General features: G+C 39.5%; 1 protein-coding gene and 1 long non-coding RNA gene across 11 annotated transcripts in view; one reads left to right on the top strand and one right to left on the bottom strand.

Moving 5' to 3' along the window:
* GGNBP2 (gametogenetin binding protein 2) overlaps positions 1 to 16,490 on the bottom strand; it is a 36,999-nt gene that overhangs the window by 6,075 nt on the left and 14,434 nt on the right. Inside the window, exons 1-6 of one of the 10 annotated variants that reach the window (XM_084985076.1) lie at positions 13,209 to 16,004; positions 12,488 to 12,613; positions 12,283 to 12,396; positions 4,436 to 4,639; positions 2,363 to 2,537; positions 784 to 918 (exon numbers count right to left, since the gene is read on the bottom strand). In XM_084985076.1, coding sequence (XP_084841202.1) covers positions 784 to 918; positions 2,363 to 2,537; positions 4,436 to 4,639; positions 12,283 to 12,386 — 618 coding nt within the window. In that variant the 5' untranslated portion in view covers positions 12,387 to 12,396; positions 12,488 to 12,613; positions 13,209 to 16,004. Of the gene's footprint in view, positions 1 to 723; positions 919 to 2,362; positions 2,538 to 4,429; positions 4,640 to 12,282; positions 12,397 to 12,487; positions 12,614 to 13,208; positions 16,005 to 16,490 lie in introns of those variants that run through there. The other 9 variants (XM_084985075.1, XM_005669023.4, XM_005669026.4 and 6 more) reach the window with 9 other exon arrangements.
* Positions 2,621 to 15,543, top strand: LOC146398229 (uncharacterized). The gene is made up of 3 exons (XR_014821365.1): positions 2,621 to 3,790; positions 8,137 to 10,119; positions 11,571 to 15,543. It is a non-coding gene; the product is annotated as an uncharacterized LOC146398229 (long non-coding RNA).

Raw genomic sequence — 16,490 nt, 5'->3', positions numbered from 1 at the left:
TGCCACCCTTCTCAATTTTGGGAGGAAAACAGTTATTTTTCAAATTTTTTTTTTTTTTTTTTTTTAAATGGCCACACTCGTAGCCCAGGCCAGGGATTGAATCTGAGCTGCAACTGCAACTGCTGTGATGCCGGATCCTTTTACTCACTGTGCCAGGCTAGGGATGGAACCCACACCTCCTCAGTGACCCAAGCCACTGCAGTTTTAGATTCTTAATCCACTGAGCTACAGTGGGAACTCCTCCATTTTAATTTCTAAAGCAGTGAATACTCATAAGTATAATCCATATACATATAATCTGATTGGGTACCTTAATTTTTAAGAATGCAAAGGGGTCCTGAGATGGAAAGTTAAGAAGTACTCTAGGTAATACATGGAGTTAACTTTCCACATTTGGCCTTTAATCTAACAGAATGCTAAGATCAGGTAATAAAACTATCCAACATTGTCTTTATAAAACAAAGCCATGACATTAAAGATTTTGGTTTATTCAGATTATATTAAGAAATGAAAAGCCAATATACAAGACACGGGAGCCCATACTCTGGGAAAGTATTGTAAAAATGCTAAATCTAGCAAAAAGCTATACAGCTATGAGTCAATATTAGGAAATAATGGGGGGCACAGTCTTTAAGGCATTAGCCTGCTGTGGTCCCCTTTGCCCGGCAAAGCAATAAAGCTGTCTTTTTCTCCTTTACGACCCCTCCCCGCAAAAAATACTACCTTCTCTTGGTTTACTTCCTTTTCATCTGCTGTTTGTAAGGGAGTAGGAATATCACATACACATTTATTTTTTCGTCTATTCTTCCGTTTTTGGCGCTTCTTTTCTTGCTTGAGTTCTCTTACTCGTTCCTCCTCTGAAAATTCTTCACAAAGTTGTTCCAATCGACTAATACCCTGTACTTTTTCCACAGTCATCTATTATAAAAACAAAAGCTTAGACTGAACATAGGCCCAAACTTCCCTTTATTTTCCAGGGAAATTCTCATTTGTTAAGTTTAAATGATGACACCCACCCACCCACCCACCCACACACACACACACACACCTGCAACCACACCCACACCTGTACCCACACCCACACCCACACAGAAACTGGTATTTCGTGCTGCAATTTTGTCAGGTAGCCCTCACAAAGAATTTTAAATTTTAATACCTTAAGTGATGAGTCTCAAAATCTACTCAGGAAGTGAATTTACAACTAATCCCTATGGGAAAGGTAGACTTACACATACCCATATTCCAAACTGGCAGTTAGGATATTTTGAATTTTAACAGTTTTCTGAATTTTAACATAGTAAAGCATATATTCATTCATTTCTTCATAAAATGAGAAAACTATTTAACCTGATTATATGATCCAGTTTCAGAAGACACAAACACACAAAGAGAAAAGGAATAAGAAAGCTATTCGGCAAAAACTGGCACACATCTCCTTAGACTCCCCAGAACAGTGTTTAAAGTTCATCAGTGGGCTTCTGAAAAGGGGGTTTAGAGCTTTCATACCATTCTCAATAGGGACTGGTGACCAGTTAAAAGAGTTATAACCATGCCCTAGAATACAACAAAATATTTACTAGCCAAAAAATTTATGTTCTACAGAATATAACCCCCCCCAAAAAAGTTACCAATCACAAGCATGAAACCCAATACCAGCATTATAAAGAGCCTTCAGTGTGCTTCTCAAAAGTAGCTCTACCATCATGGCATTCAGACAGCATTTACTTCACACAATTGGAAAGAAGCAGGCAAAATAGGACTCATTAAATGTTTCTAATTTTTTTTTTCTCTTTATGGCCGCACCTATGGCATATGCAAGTTCCTGGGCCAGGGGTCAAATTGGAGCTGCAGCCACTGGCCTACACCACAGCCACAGCAACACCAAATCCAGGCCCCACCTGCAGCTTAATGCTGCAGCTTGTGGCAATGCCGGATCCTTAACCCACTGAGTGAAGCCAAGGATAGAACCTGCATCCTCATGGATATTAGACAGATTCTTAACCCACTGAGCCACAACAGGAACTCCCTAAATGTTTCTAATTTTGATGCTTATTTGGGGACTGCTTTTAACTTGTCGATAGTTATATTTCACAGCAGCATCTCATTTAATAATTATCAACCTCAGTTTTCTACTCTGAGAATGTCTAAAAACCAATGCTGGCATAGTAACAGGATTGAAAAACAAAGAAAACTCTACTAACATCTAAATTTCAGTTCCCCAAAATACTCTTCTCTTGAACACCCAAAGCCAGGCCCAGTGGATCACAGCCCTTTAAGGCAAGGTAAGAACAGCAATTAACACTAAGATTCAGTCCCAGAACTTTAAACAATCTTGGACATTGAAATGGCCCACTGTTCTTACCTCAAAACTCTTGCGTAAAGCATCAACACCAAGATAGAAAAGCATCTGCCATGTCTGCTCTTCTGCTCGTAGTTTTTGCCAGATTCGATGCAGTCTTTCATAAAGATGAATTCCCAAGCAGGTCAGAACTTCTTCTTGAGCTATATCTATTGTCTTAGCATGCCTTTCTCTTCTCCTATAAAGGAAAATAAATCACACATATTTCCTACCACCCTTAAACTGAAACAGTAAAAGTTGTAACATCTCTGCAAGTTCAGGTTTTTTCAATTTTTTTTTTGTTGTTGTTTTTTGTTTTTTTTTTTTTTGCTTTTTAGGGCCACATCTGCAGCACATGAAAGTTCCCAGGCTAGGGGTTGAATTGGAGCTGTAGCTGCTGGCCTATGTCACAGCCACAGCAACACAGGATCCAAGCCATGTCTGTGACCTATACCACGGCTCACAGCAAAGCCAGATCCTTAACCCACTGAGAGAGGCCAGGGATCAAACCCACAGCCTCATGGATATTAGTCAGGTTCTTAACCTGCTGAGCCACAAAAGAACTCCCCAAGTTCAGGTATTAAACACAATCTGCATACCCAATAATAAACTAGTAACAAGACAGTTACACATTCAAACTCAATGTATATCTAAACACATAAGCATACATTATATAATCAGTAAGAAATACACATGCAAATATAACTCGGTCTTAACACTGTTAAAAATAAGGTAATTCAGGAACTGGCCCTAAAGAGATGTTTTCTGGGGTACAGAGAAGTCATCACATATAAGTGTTCAGCTCACAGTAAGCATGACAGTTCACCTTCCAATTATAGCAAATGTCTATTTGTTTTTTGTTTCTTTTTTTGAGAGGATATGGAGAAAAGCAGTACAAAGTAATTTAATTGTGGGCAAAAGTAGAAGTGTTTACAAACATTAGTGATAAAAGAGTGTTTGTATTCTAAATGCCTTGCAGAAAATAGGCACTCAAATCAGTTGATACACAAAACACAAAGGGAAATGCATTCAATTTATTCTGTGAACAACTTTTCCTGATTTTCTTTTTACAACAAAGCCAGAGATAAAATTTTAGGTTCCTAATAATGATATATACAGTTCATGAATTACATTCAATAAAGTATTTCTTAACCCCCTGCTGCAAAGATCTCTCTTCCTATGCAAAAACCATCATTATGAACAAAATTTAAACATGGAAACACATGGATGGGGGGGGAATCTCTTCTAATCATTTTCAAATGAAAATGATAATCCATAACAATGAAAGCCCAAGAAAGCCTACCAATTTCAAGCAACAAGGAGCAGACAACTGATCACTTTCTCCATTTTTACTCAGTTAATTAAATGCATTATTTTATTTTATTTATTTATTTATTTATTTATTCTTTAGTCTTTCTGTCATTTCTTGGGCTGCTCCCACAGCATATGGAGGTTCCCAGGCTGGGGTCTAATCGGAGCTATAGCCGCTGGCCTACACCAAAGCTACAGCAACGCAGGATCCAAGCTGTGTCTGTGACATACACCACAGCTCATGGCGACGCCGGATCCTTTACCCACAGAGCAAGGCCAGGGATAGAAACTGAAACCTCATGGTTCCTAGTCGGATTCATTAACCACTGTGCCACGACGGGAACTCCTTAAATGCATTATTTTAAAGAAAGCAAAATCTTTATACAGGCACACTTTTTCTTCTGTCTTTTTGTCTTTTTAGGGCCGCATCATATGAGATTCCCAGGCCAGGGGTCGAATTGGAGCTACAGCTGCTGGCCTACGCCACAGCCACAGTCAGCAGGATCCAAGCCAAGTCTGAGATCTACACCACAGCTTATGGCAATGCCAGATCCTTAACCCACTGAACGAGGCCAGGGATTGAACCCAAGTCCTCATGGGTTAACCGCTGAGCTACAACGGGAACTCCTACAGGCACACTTTGAGATATATATACATATATATATATGTATATATATATGTATATATATCTTATGCCCTGAGGCAGAAGGTGATGGAAATATACTTTCAGTAATAAAATGAAGCAAAGCGCTAGATAGCCCATTCTAGCAAATTACATACTCATACCCTCCTGCGAACTCTGGCTCAGCACGACCCAAAAGATGTGCAATGAAGTCTGTCTCACAGCAAACGTGTATGTGTCTCTCATGAGGACAGCACCGCAAGCCTTCATAAAGTGCAGCACAGTAGCCCTTCTCTTTGCTGCAATCAAGTTCACCAATAAGGATATTGTATGCTCGGAGGACTTTATTCTTGCAATCGGTGCAAAACCTGTTGAAAAGAAAAATCTCCAAATAAAGAACTGGCTGTGTAATTATTTCATGAAGCGTGTAACAGTGTACTAGGCAATGATCCTCCCCTCCCATACAGAGCATTAAGAAAAGCCTCCATACACACATTGAAAACATACACATATATAAATACACATTTAGGGATTACATGAGTATAGCCAGATCTCCATTTCCAAATGATTTTTAAACCAGAGAAATACATGGGCCTAAAAGAATGAGGCAGACAAATTCCCGTTAGTTCACAAAATGCATGCCCAGAAAACATTAGTTGCCAAAGACTAGCGTATCTCCACTTCAAGAGCTTTTTGCACAGGTCAGAAATAAAACAACAAAGGCTACCAATCAATGATTTTAGGATTCCTCTCCTTTCAGTCTCTGAAAACAGTATCTTCAGCCAGTAAACTCTGATTTGAATTTTTACATTTTAATACAGCACTAGCTAGGGTATGGGGAGTGGGGGTGGGGGGGAGGGGCAAGAAGAACAGGAAAGTGGTACATGTATTTTTAGTTTACTGGTAATTTTCAAGATGTTGAATTCCCCCCCCCCCAAAAAAAGCATGTTTGTCAACATACAGTCATAACACAGACAACATATATGTAGAAATGTGGTTTAAACTTAAGTGTATATAATGTGGTAAAACTGTAGAAGACTGCAAATGTAGAAAGACGACAAAGTTTTCTTTTAGAAAACCAACATTATTCAATCAGAAAAGAAAAAAGAATAGAGCCTGGTTTCTTTTTTTTTTTTTCCTGCAGTTTCAGCACACAGAAGTTCCTGGGTCAGGGATCAAAACCTTGCTACACTTGCAACCCAAGCCACAGCAGTGACAACACGAGATCCTTAACCCACTGAGCCACCAGGGAATTCTGAGTCTGGTTTCTTTATTATTGAACACATGAAGAACTCGGGCTGGTGAAAAAGCCAGGTTCACAATATTAATGACTGGCTCTTTGAGATCAGGTGTGATGGGATGAAGAAAGTTTGCTCTTTGATTTATATTCATCTCCCTAGGTGAGCTCATCTATTACCACAGCTTCAGTCAACACGCCTGACTCTCAACTCTATAGCTCAGCTCAAAACCTGTCCTTGCCTCAGAGCCAAAACCATACTGAAAAATAAGGGACAGCACAACGTCCAACAGGCAACACATTAAATTCGCTGGCCAAAACCAAATGACCCTTCCTATGTTCCTCCACTCACAGTCACCCAGGATGGAACCTCAGTTAATTCCAACTCTTCGCTAGGTCCTGCTTTTAGGGATGAGGCTAAATGGCATCAATTCTTTCTTACATCTCTTGAAAGACCCTTCTTTGTAATTCTCTCTGACCTTTTTAAGTTGCCTAGACACATTTTTTTTTTCTTTTTATGGAGGTACCTGCGGCATTTGGAAGTTTCCGGGCCAGGGGTTGAACTGGAGCTGCAGCTGTCAGCCTACACCACGGCCACAGCAATGCCTGATCCAAGCCATATCTATACTGCAGCCTGTGACAATGCTCGATCCTTAACCCAATGAACGAGGCCAGGGATCAAACCCACATCCTCACAGACACCATGTCGGGTTCTTAACCCACTAAGCCACAATGGGAACCCCCCCCAAAAAAAATTTTCTAAAACAAATCTCATTACCTCACTCTCAGCTTAAACCTCCTCACTGTCTACAAATAAAATCCAAGCTCATCAAGGTGTTCAGTGACTTCTCTTCTCAACCTACTATTGCCAATCGTATTTCCCACGACTCGCCTCTCCCGTCACGGTCCCTCCACTCTACCCTGCATCTGTATACGGACCACAGAGACAATGGACTTTTTTTTAAATGGAAGTACAGTTGATGCACAATGTTGTGTTAGTTTCTGGTGTACAGCAAAGTGATTCAGTTATACATATATGTGTACACAGATTTATTATTTTTCATATTCATTTTCATTATGGTTTATTACAAGATGCTGAATACAGTCCCCTGTGCTATACAGTAGGACCTCGTTTATATTTTACATATAGTAGTTTAAATCTGCTAATTTCAAACTCCTAGTTTATCCCTCCCCCACTTCCTCTCCCCTTTGGTGCTCATAAATCTGTTCTCTATGTCTATGAGTCTGTTTCTGCTTGTAAATAAGTTCATATGCATTATATTTTATTTTATTTGTTTGTCTTTCAGGGCCACACCCGTGGCATATGGAGGTTCCCAGGCTAGGGGTCGAATCCAAGCTGTAGCCGATGGCCTACACCACAACCACAGCAAAGCGGGATCCAAGTTGCATCTTCGACCTACAACACAGATCACGGCAATGCTGGATCCTTAACCCACTGAGCAAGGGCAGGGATGGAACCTGCATCCTCCTGGAGCTAGCTGGGTTCGCTGAACTGCTGAAGCACGACAGGGACTCCCATATGCAACATATTTTAGATTTTACATAGACGTGATCTAACATGGTATTTGTTTTTCTGATTTACTTCACCTACTATGACAATCTCTAGGTCCATGTTATTGCAGTTGGCATTATTTCATTCTTTTTTATGGCTCAGTAGTATTCCAGTGTGTGGTGTGTATGTGTGGGTGTGTACACATACTACATCTTACCTATTCATCTACTGATAGACATTTAGGTTGCTTCCATGTACAATGGACTACTCTGAATATAGCTCACATATCCTTATTTTAAAAAGTCTTTTTTGGAGCTTCCATCATGGTGCAGAGGAAACGAATCCGACTAGGAACCATGAGGTTGCGGATTCGATCCCTGGCCTCACTCAGTGGGTTAAGGATCCATCGTTGCCATGAGCTGTGGTGTAGGTCGCAGACTTGGCTCGGATCTTGCGTTGCTATGGCTGTGGTGTAGGCTGGCAGCTGTAGCTCTAATCTGACTCCTAGTCTTGGACCCCTCCATATGCTGTGGGTGTAGCCCTAAAAAGACAAAAACAAAAACACAGATACACACAAAAATTAATTCAAAATGGCTTAAAGACCTAAACATTATCTCTGAAACCATGAAACCCCTAGAAGAAAACATGACAATGGAATTTCTTGGGTATGGCATCAAAAGCACAGGGGACAAAAGAAAAAACAGACAAATGAGACAATCAAAAACTTCTCTGTAGCACAGGAAACAATCAACAGAATGAAGCACAACCTACGGAATAGAGAAAATATTTATAAACCACATACTGAATAAGAGATTAATGTCCAAAATAAACAAAGAACTCTTACAACTCAATAACAAAGAAAAAACAACTTCATTAAAAAATGGACAAAGGGAGTTCCCATTGTGGCTCAGTGGTTAACAAATCCGACTAGGAACCATGAGGTTGCAGCTTTGATCCCTGGCCTCGCTCAGTGGGTTAAGGATCTGGCGTTGCCGTGAGCTGTGGTATAGGTTGCAGACGCAGCTCCAATCCCGCGTTGCTGTGGCTCTGGCGTAGGCTGGTGGCTACAGCTCCGATTCGACCTTTAGCCTAGGAACCTCCATATGCCGAGGGAGTGGCCCCAGAAAAGGCAAAAAGACCAAAAAAAAAAACGCAAAGGACATGCATAGACATTCCTCCAAACAAAATACACTAATAGCTAACAAGCATATGAAAAGATGCTCAACATCACTGATCTTCAGGGAAATGAAAATCAAAACCACATATCGCCTCAAACCCATTGTATGGCCACTATCAAAAAATTAGAAAATAACAAGTATTGGTAAGGATCTGAAGAAATTGGAACCCTTGCACATTGTCGATGGGATTGTAAAACGGTGCTGCCAGCAAGGTAAACAGTATGGCATTTCCTCAAAAATTTAAAAAATAGAACTACCATATAATCCAGCAATCCCAATTCTGGGTATGTATCCAAAAGTATTAAAAACAGGATCTCAAAGAGCTTTCTGTACATGCTCATGTTCACTGCAGCATTATTTACAATAGCCAAGATGTGGGAACAACTAAATGTCCACTGACAGGCAAATGTATATATTGTATACATACACTAGGACATTATTCGGCCTTAAAAAAAAGAAGAAAATCCTGGAGTTCCCACTGTGGTGCAGTGGGACTGGCGAAGTCCTGGAAGTGCTGGGACTCAGGTTTAATTCCTAGCGCCACACTGTGGGTTAACGATCCAGTGTTGCCAGAGCTGTGGCTTAGGCTGTAACTGCAACCCAGATCTGATCCCTGGCCCAAGGAACTCCATATGCTGTGGGGCAGCCAAAAAAAGGGAAAAGAAAAAAAAAAAAGAAGAAAATTCTGTCATATACGACAACATGGATGAACCTTGAGGACACTATGCTAAGTGAAACAAGTCAGACACAAAAGACAAATACTGCAGGATTCCACCTTTGTGAGGTGAGTTACAAAAGTAACTGAACTCAAAGGAACAGAAAATAGAATGGTGGCTAGCAGGGGACGCAGGGAAACGGGGAGTTAGTTTTCAATGGGTATAGCTTCAGTCATGCAAGATAAAGGAAATCCTAGAGCTCCATTGTACAGCAATGTGCAAATAATTAACAATACTGTTCTGTACACTTAAGAACTGTTAAGAGCGTAAATGTATATGTTTTTTATCACAATTTTTTTTTTTAGGGCCACACCCATAGCATATGGAAGTTCCCAGGCTAGGGGTCAAATCAGAGCTGTAGCTGCTGGCCTACGCCACAGCCACAGCAACACAGGATCCAAGCTGTGTCTGTGACCTACACCACAGCTCATGGTGACACCAGATTCCTAACAATGAGTGAGGCCAGGGATCATACCCACATTCTTAAGGATACTAGTTGGATTTGCTTCTGCTGTACCAAACAGGAACTCCCTATCACGATTTTTTAAAAAAGCCTTCCCTGGAGTTCCCACTGTGGTGTAACAGGATCAGCAGTGTCTTGAGAGCCCTGGGATGTAGGTTCAATCCCCGGCAGTAGGGAATAGTTTTTTTTTTTTTTTTTTTTTTTTTTTTTGGTCTTTTTAGGGCCACACCTGCAGCACACGGAGGTTCCCAGGCTAGGGGTCAAATCGGAGCTATAGCTGCTGGCCTACACCACAGCCACAGTAACTTCAGATCATTAACCCACTGAGCGAGGCCAGGGATTGAACCTGTGTCCTCAAGGATGCTAGTTAGATTCATTTCTGCTGAGCCATGATGGAACGCCCCTGACTTTTCCTGCTTTCAAAAGTAACCTTGCACATACCTTTGTGAAACGTTTTCTTAAGGCAGAGGTTTCACAGTTCCCTAACACCTCATTTCTAACACTGTATTATAAAGGTCTCAGAAGAGTCCACTAAATAAAGTCGAAGTGCCAAGACATTTAGAAATCACTTTCAACTAACTATACCTCAAAAACTCAAACTGTACCTAAAACAAGAACTAAATACACTAGAGTACCAAAGACTCTCAAATCTGGCAGGCAAACGTTCACTGATGTGCTTACTACCTGCCAGATACTGTTCTAAGTAAGTCTTATTATGTATCATCAACCCTCACAACAGGAGTTCCCGTCGTGGCTCCGTGGTTAGCGAATCCAACTAGGAACCATGAGGTTGCTGGTTCAATCCCTGGCCTTGCTCAGTGGGTTAAGGATCTGACGTCACCGTGAGCTGTGGTGTAGGTTGCAGACACGGCTCAGATTCTGCGTTGCTGTGGCTCTGGTGTAGGCCGGCAGCTGTAGCTCCAATTAGACCCCTAGCCTGGGAACCTCCATACGCTGTAGGTGCGGCCCTAGAAAAGGCAAAAAGACAAAAAAAAAAAAAAAAATCCTCACAACAGATTTAATCTTAAAACAAATCTTATACTGGATTACTGTTACCATTATTTTTATCCTAAAGAAAAACACTGAGGTACAGAAAAGGAATTTATACAAAGTTATAATCAGTAGAACCCAAATTTGATGCGATCTCCCTAATTATTCTCTTAAATGTACTTCTCCCCCACCCTTAATGTATTTATAAAATGGACTCCATCTTTCTTTTTTTTTTATTTTATTTATTTATTTTTTTTTGCTTTTTTAGGGCCACACCCAAGGCATATGGAGGTTCCCAGGTTAGGGGGTCAAATCGGGGCTGTAGCTGCCAGCCTACGCCACAGCCAGAGCAATGTAGGATCCGAGCCGTGTCTGTAACCTACACCACAGCTCAGAACAACACCAGATCCTTAACCCACTGAGCCAGGCCAGAGACTGAACCTGCCTCCTCATGGATGCTAGTCAGATTCGTTAACCACTGAGCCATGACAGGAACTTCCACTTTTTTTTTTTTTTTTTTTTTTTTTTTTGTCTTTCTGCCATTTCTTGGGCCACTCCCGCGGCATACAGAGGTTCCCAGGCTAGGGGTCGAATCAGAGCTGTAGCCACTGGCCTACGCCAGAGCCACAGCAACGCGGGATCCGAGCCGCCTCTGCAACCTACACCACAGCTCACAGCAACGCCGGATTGTTAACCCACTGAACAAGGGTAGGGATCGAACCCGCAACCTCATGGTTCCTAGTTGGATTCGTTAACCACTGCACCACGATGGGAACTCCCCCACCTTTCTTATAAATATAAAATATTGCCTCCAAACACAGGAAATAGCTACAACCAACAAAGGAAATTCCAAAACATTAGTTCTAAATTACTAGTAATTTATCACCCTCAAAAAAACTATCTTTTGGATGAACCTACTCAAACAGAACACAAGGATCAGTTTGTATTTAAAGAGAAAGGAATCTATGACGGGCCTATATGTTTGCATGTTTTACGCTTATAATCCCCTTTCCAAACTCCATATAATTGACACATTCTCTGCTCTCTTGAATATCATCAACCAAAAGGCAAAAAACAAGCAAGTTTTTAATTGAAAAAAGAAAAATGCTTAATAAACTTAGTATGTAGGTTATTAGCTCACCGCCATCAATATACACCAATCTTGATAACACCAGTTTTAATCATTTAAGTATGTCTTCTAGAAGTGTTCCCAAAATAACTGTGTGTATCTGTCCCCGAATCAAAGAACACACAACCACAAACCCAACATGTGACAAATTTATAGTAAAACAGTACAACTCCCCCCCAAGAATGCCATCTCTAGATGGCTCCCTTACCAGTTTCCTTTCCTACTGCACTCTCCCTCCCTACGAATTTCCAAATGTTAATGACACTTAGAAAATTCCTTTGTAAAGTAGTATTCTAAAAAGAAAAATCTGAAGTTACTTTTATAGTACATGAAGCACATGAATTCCAACTCTATTTTTAGGTCTTGACAAATAATTAAAGAAAAAATAATTCAAAATATTACTATATTATAAAAGCTGCTAATTTATCTTTAGTTTTGAAAATGACATCATAAAAACACTTGTCATAAAACAAGGAGTACTAGAATTTCCAAAGGGATTAAGCACACTTTACTTGATTCACAATTATTCTGTGTTTCTTGAAAGGCTGGCCTGGCACCAATAGGTAAAGATTACAAAAAAGGCAATGCTGGCCCAACACCACAAGGTCAACACTGAGAGCCAGCCCATGAAGGAACTGCCTATCCTAACATTAAGCTCCGCCTAGTGCCGGGTATTAACGGGAAGGCTGGAGTCCCATTACATAAAGAAGGTCAGGGACAGGTCAGTCTCGATGACTGACAGCTAAGGCACCTTCCAACGATACCATGAAGCCCTTTAGACTTACCTGTGTTTTCGCAGATAGGTTTCTAGTGTTTCTAAAAGACAACTAGAGTCAATTAAAACGACTTCATCCCTGCATTCTTGGGACATTAGTTCCCATACGTCCATCCAACAACCTCTGCAGAAAGAAACAAATCTTAGTGAGGAGAAGGAATACGTAAGGGTAAAACATTTTTTAAAAAGCTGAGTAAAGGATTGCTTGATTTTACCTGGCCGTTCCCTGGAAAGGTCCATAATGGAAAATGATCCTACACTTGCTGTCCTTCCTGTGGTCTTCACTACTTCTCTTATCTGTACTTAACTTCTCTGAACTGACACTGCTACTGCTCCCTTCACTGTAGTACAGTATAGTACAAAGCTTAGTAACACTGGGATAAGCTGAAGGAATAATTTCTATACTCTAAGTTAAAATCATAAACTCTTTAATACATTAAGATATTAGTAGGGTAAGTTTGCAAATTTTTATATAATTACATATTCACTTTAATCACATTAAAATATTATTTAAACAGGTGCTCATATTTTTAAACAAAATTTCTGCTCAACTATTAAGTTTATCTGATATAATTGAACAACATTTTCATTTATCAAGATAGCAACTCGTTAATATAATAAGCATTTTATGAGTAAATCTACTTGGAATGTTTTAGTCAAAAGGGCTAAGAAATTATAAAATATTTTCACCCATAAACATGGATCAATCTTGCACAAGCTGAAAATTCTAACAAGTTTTAATCTACTTAAAGTGATTTTATAGCTAGCCCATAGCAACCAAATTCTTATCCACCTTCGAATTTACAAGTAGCTGGGAAAGTCACAGATTAATCTAATTATAGTAAATAAATTTTTACATTTGCTAAAATAAGATAAACACTTTATATAACCTAAATTAGTAGTAAGTACTATACAAATAAGTTTTTAAAAACTTACTAAAAACTTCCCAGACTCTCCCTCCCCCACAGGTTTCAATGAGGCGCTGGTCATGCATTTTGCTTTGCTGAAGATGTGCATTCCAAGAGAAATGTGTTTCTATATTCCATTCAATGATAGTCTTCTTGATTTTTCATGATTCTGAACAACTGGCTCCTGCCTGTTCTTCTGCAGGTCTCACTATAGTCCTAGAAATTCATTACCTTGGATGCTTGAGATGGAAAAACTTCTGAATCTTTACTTAACCTACACATAGCTAAACAGGTATTTCTCAACCCTCTGCCCACCACGCAAGGTCATATATACAATTCAGCTCCCTACTTCCTTCTCACAAGGGCTCAGGCCAAGGGTCAATGCTCCTTATTTTCAAAGAAAAACCTCAACTCCTTCTCTGCCTTTACATCCTTCTACTCTCAACTTCCCTATTTGTGACTTTCTAATTATGCTTGAGTGACCCATAATCAAAATATGAATAACTCTGAAACGCAAGTTCTCATTTTGAGGAAAAGGTTCATGAAATCAGAACTGGGGAATGACAATTATACCATCAAAATGTGAAAGAATTATTCTAAAAAAAAAAAGCTTTTAAAAATTCTACAGCTCAAATCAAGATTTTATCCATAAAACCTTCAGACCAAATGTCTTTATACCATTCCTTCCTTTGAAGATCAAGCTTTCTGAAAAAGTAAGTCCTTCCACTTCCCTGTTCTCCTCCATACTTTCCACTCACAGGTGAATCCATTACCACCTTACACTGCATTCACTTTTCTACCCATTCTGGTCCGGATTCTGTCTCCATTTAACAAAAGATCTCACCAAGATTACCAATTATTTCAGTGTTGTTATATCTAATGGACCCTTTTGGGTCCGTGATAACTTAGCGGCCTTTTAACTCAGCTGACCAAACCCTCCTGAAACACTCTTTTCCCTTGGGTTCCTCCTATCTCTCTGGCCACTCTTAAGTTTCTTTAGGCTTATTCTTTTCTACCATGAAATTGAATTCCTCAGCATTCCTCTCTCTTCCACTGTTATTCCTCTATGATTTTGTACAGCTGACCAATGAACAACACGAGGTTAAGCTGCACAAGTCTACTTGTACATGGATTTTTAAAAATGTCACAGTACTACACGATCTGCAGTTCACTGAATTTGCAGGTATGAAGGAACCCTGTATACAAATGGCCAACCAGAAGTTACATTTAACTTTTCCACTGCATGGAGGGGTGGTACCCCAACCCCTGCATTGTACAAGAGTCAACTATATATCATTCATCAGCTTCAGGCCTACACCTCTGGTCTAGATCTTTCTTTCAGATTATAGACAACTTACTCTCGAACTAGACTCTTACGATTAATTAGGCTGAAACCTAATCAACTGCATTGTACTTTCCAGTGAAGAAAAGTCTAAAGAGAAAAAAGAGGAGAACAACAGTGGAAAAATATAAAAAAGAAGAGTCATAGTAGCATAGAATGGCGGTAACCATCCCAAGTGGAGGAGAAGGAGTCTTGGCTAAGCAGGCTACTCTCTGGCCTGCTACCCGCAAGGTACACGGGTATAACTGAAGCTATACCGGTGGAAGCACTGCTTAAGGTCAACTAATTCCATTCCTATTGACTGCATAACTCAGCAAACCACCTTCCAAAGCATTTGGCTTCCTGTGTGGTGGGGCGAGAGCTCAAGGGGGATGTGAAGCCTGTGGAGGGTTGTTTTTGTTTTTAAGGTGAAACAGAGGAAAATATAACTGGACATCAATTGAATAAAAGTTGATAATTAATGAAGCAAAGTCAATAAAAACAACAGGAGATGGAATCCAGAGCAGAAGTGGAAGAACTGGTCTTTGAAGGAAGGTGGCAATTAGCACAGATGTTTAAGATGCTGGGGTAGCTGCTGCTCTTTAGCTCAATGAGGAACATTCATAACAAAAAAACAGAAGGCAGCCTTTTTATTACATCATATTACCCCGTGGCTTCAGTTGACAGATTATTCAGATAAAGCTTATTATCTAAAGAGAAAATTAGACTGAATTGTGCATTAAGAAAGTCAGGAGTTCTCTAAAGATATTGGTAAGTCAGGTATGTGAAATAATTATCCTTAAATAACCACCTTAGGTTGTGAAGAGCTTCTCTGAGTTCAGAGTTCTCTCACATTAAATATCATACAATGTATGGTTCTTGCTTAAATCTTGATTCTAACAAATCAATGTAAAAAGATACTTTCAGAGCAAGGTAGGGAAATCTGAATATGAACCATGTATTAAATTACTATAGTTAAAGTTTGTTAGGTGTTATAAACGGCACTGTCATTATGAAATAAAATGTCCCTATATTTAGAGATGAATATGGAAATATGTAGCAGTAAAATAGCATTATGCCTGAAACTTGCTTTCAAATACTTCAGCAAAGAAAAAGGTGGATAAATGAAATAAATGCAGCAACTCTTGATAACTACTTTACTATGGAAGGTATCTGGGGGTTAGGGTGTCTTTGCATAGTCTATACTTTCTAAGTGTTCGACAGTTTTCATAATAAAATTTAAAGAAAAAATTTATTCCTGAGTATAGAGAAAAAAAACAAGATTATGAACACACCACCACCTGGTCATCTAAGTCTTTTTACCAGGAAGGAAAATGTCGACTTAACAATAGGTGTCAACACTACTAATGAGATGTTCAAAAAAGGGGTTTTGAAAATTAATTCAGAAGTACAGTTGTACATCACCCCATTCTCTCCAAAAACAAAAGCTACTTCTTGGAAATTTCCTTCAACTTCCACGGCTTCTCCTTAACACCCCCAACCCCCAAGCAATTTTGTGGGGGCAACTTCGACACTGTGCAGGGAGGGAGGTGGGGGCAGAAGCAGCCTTGGGCATTATAGCACGTAACCAAGGAAAAAACCTCCAAGTTAGTTACATAAATTCATTTTGCTATGATTGATTCAAGATTTTTTTTAAATCCTTGATAAATTATTAGGGAAACCTACAGACAAGAAAGACAAGAAAAATAATTTATACGTTATGACTATTAATATAAATTAAAGAATGCTACCACTACTTTGAAAAATTTAATATTGGCTACATAAAGTTCCACAAGATCTTAACCTCCTTCCTCTGAAACCTGTCTAATACAAGGAAAAAAATTTTTAAAAAATCAAATTTATATTGAGACCCTAGACAGTCCCAGTGCAAAAAAAGGCCTACAGAATCAGGAGACATATTTATTTTGACTAATTACATGGTGTTATACGTTAGCATGTAACCAATTAATGAAATAAAACTAGCAATGT

This window comes from Sus scrofa, chromosome 12 (genome assembly GCF_054392235.1).
Source record: "Sus scrofa isolate SSC_HxYL_T2T_F1_AM1 chromosome 12, Sscrofa_HxYL_maternal_Yorkshire_Landrace_v2.0, whole genome shotgun sequence".
NCBI classification, from domain to species: domain Eukaryota; kingdom Metazoa; phylum Chordata; class Mammalia; order Artiodactyla; family Suidae; genus Sus; species Sus scrofa.
The sequence above is the reverse complement of the archived record's forward strand: the minus strand, read 5'-3'. Positions and strand labels throughout refer to the sequence as shown.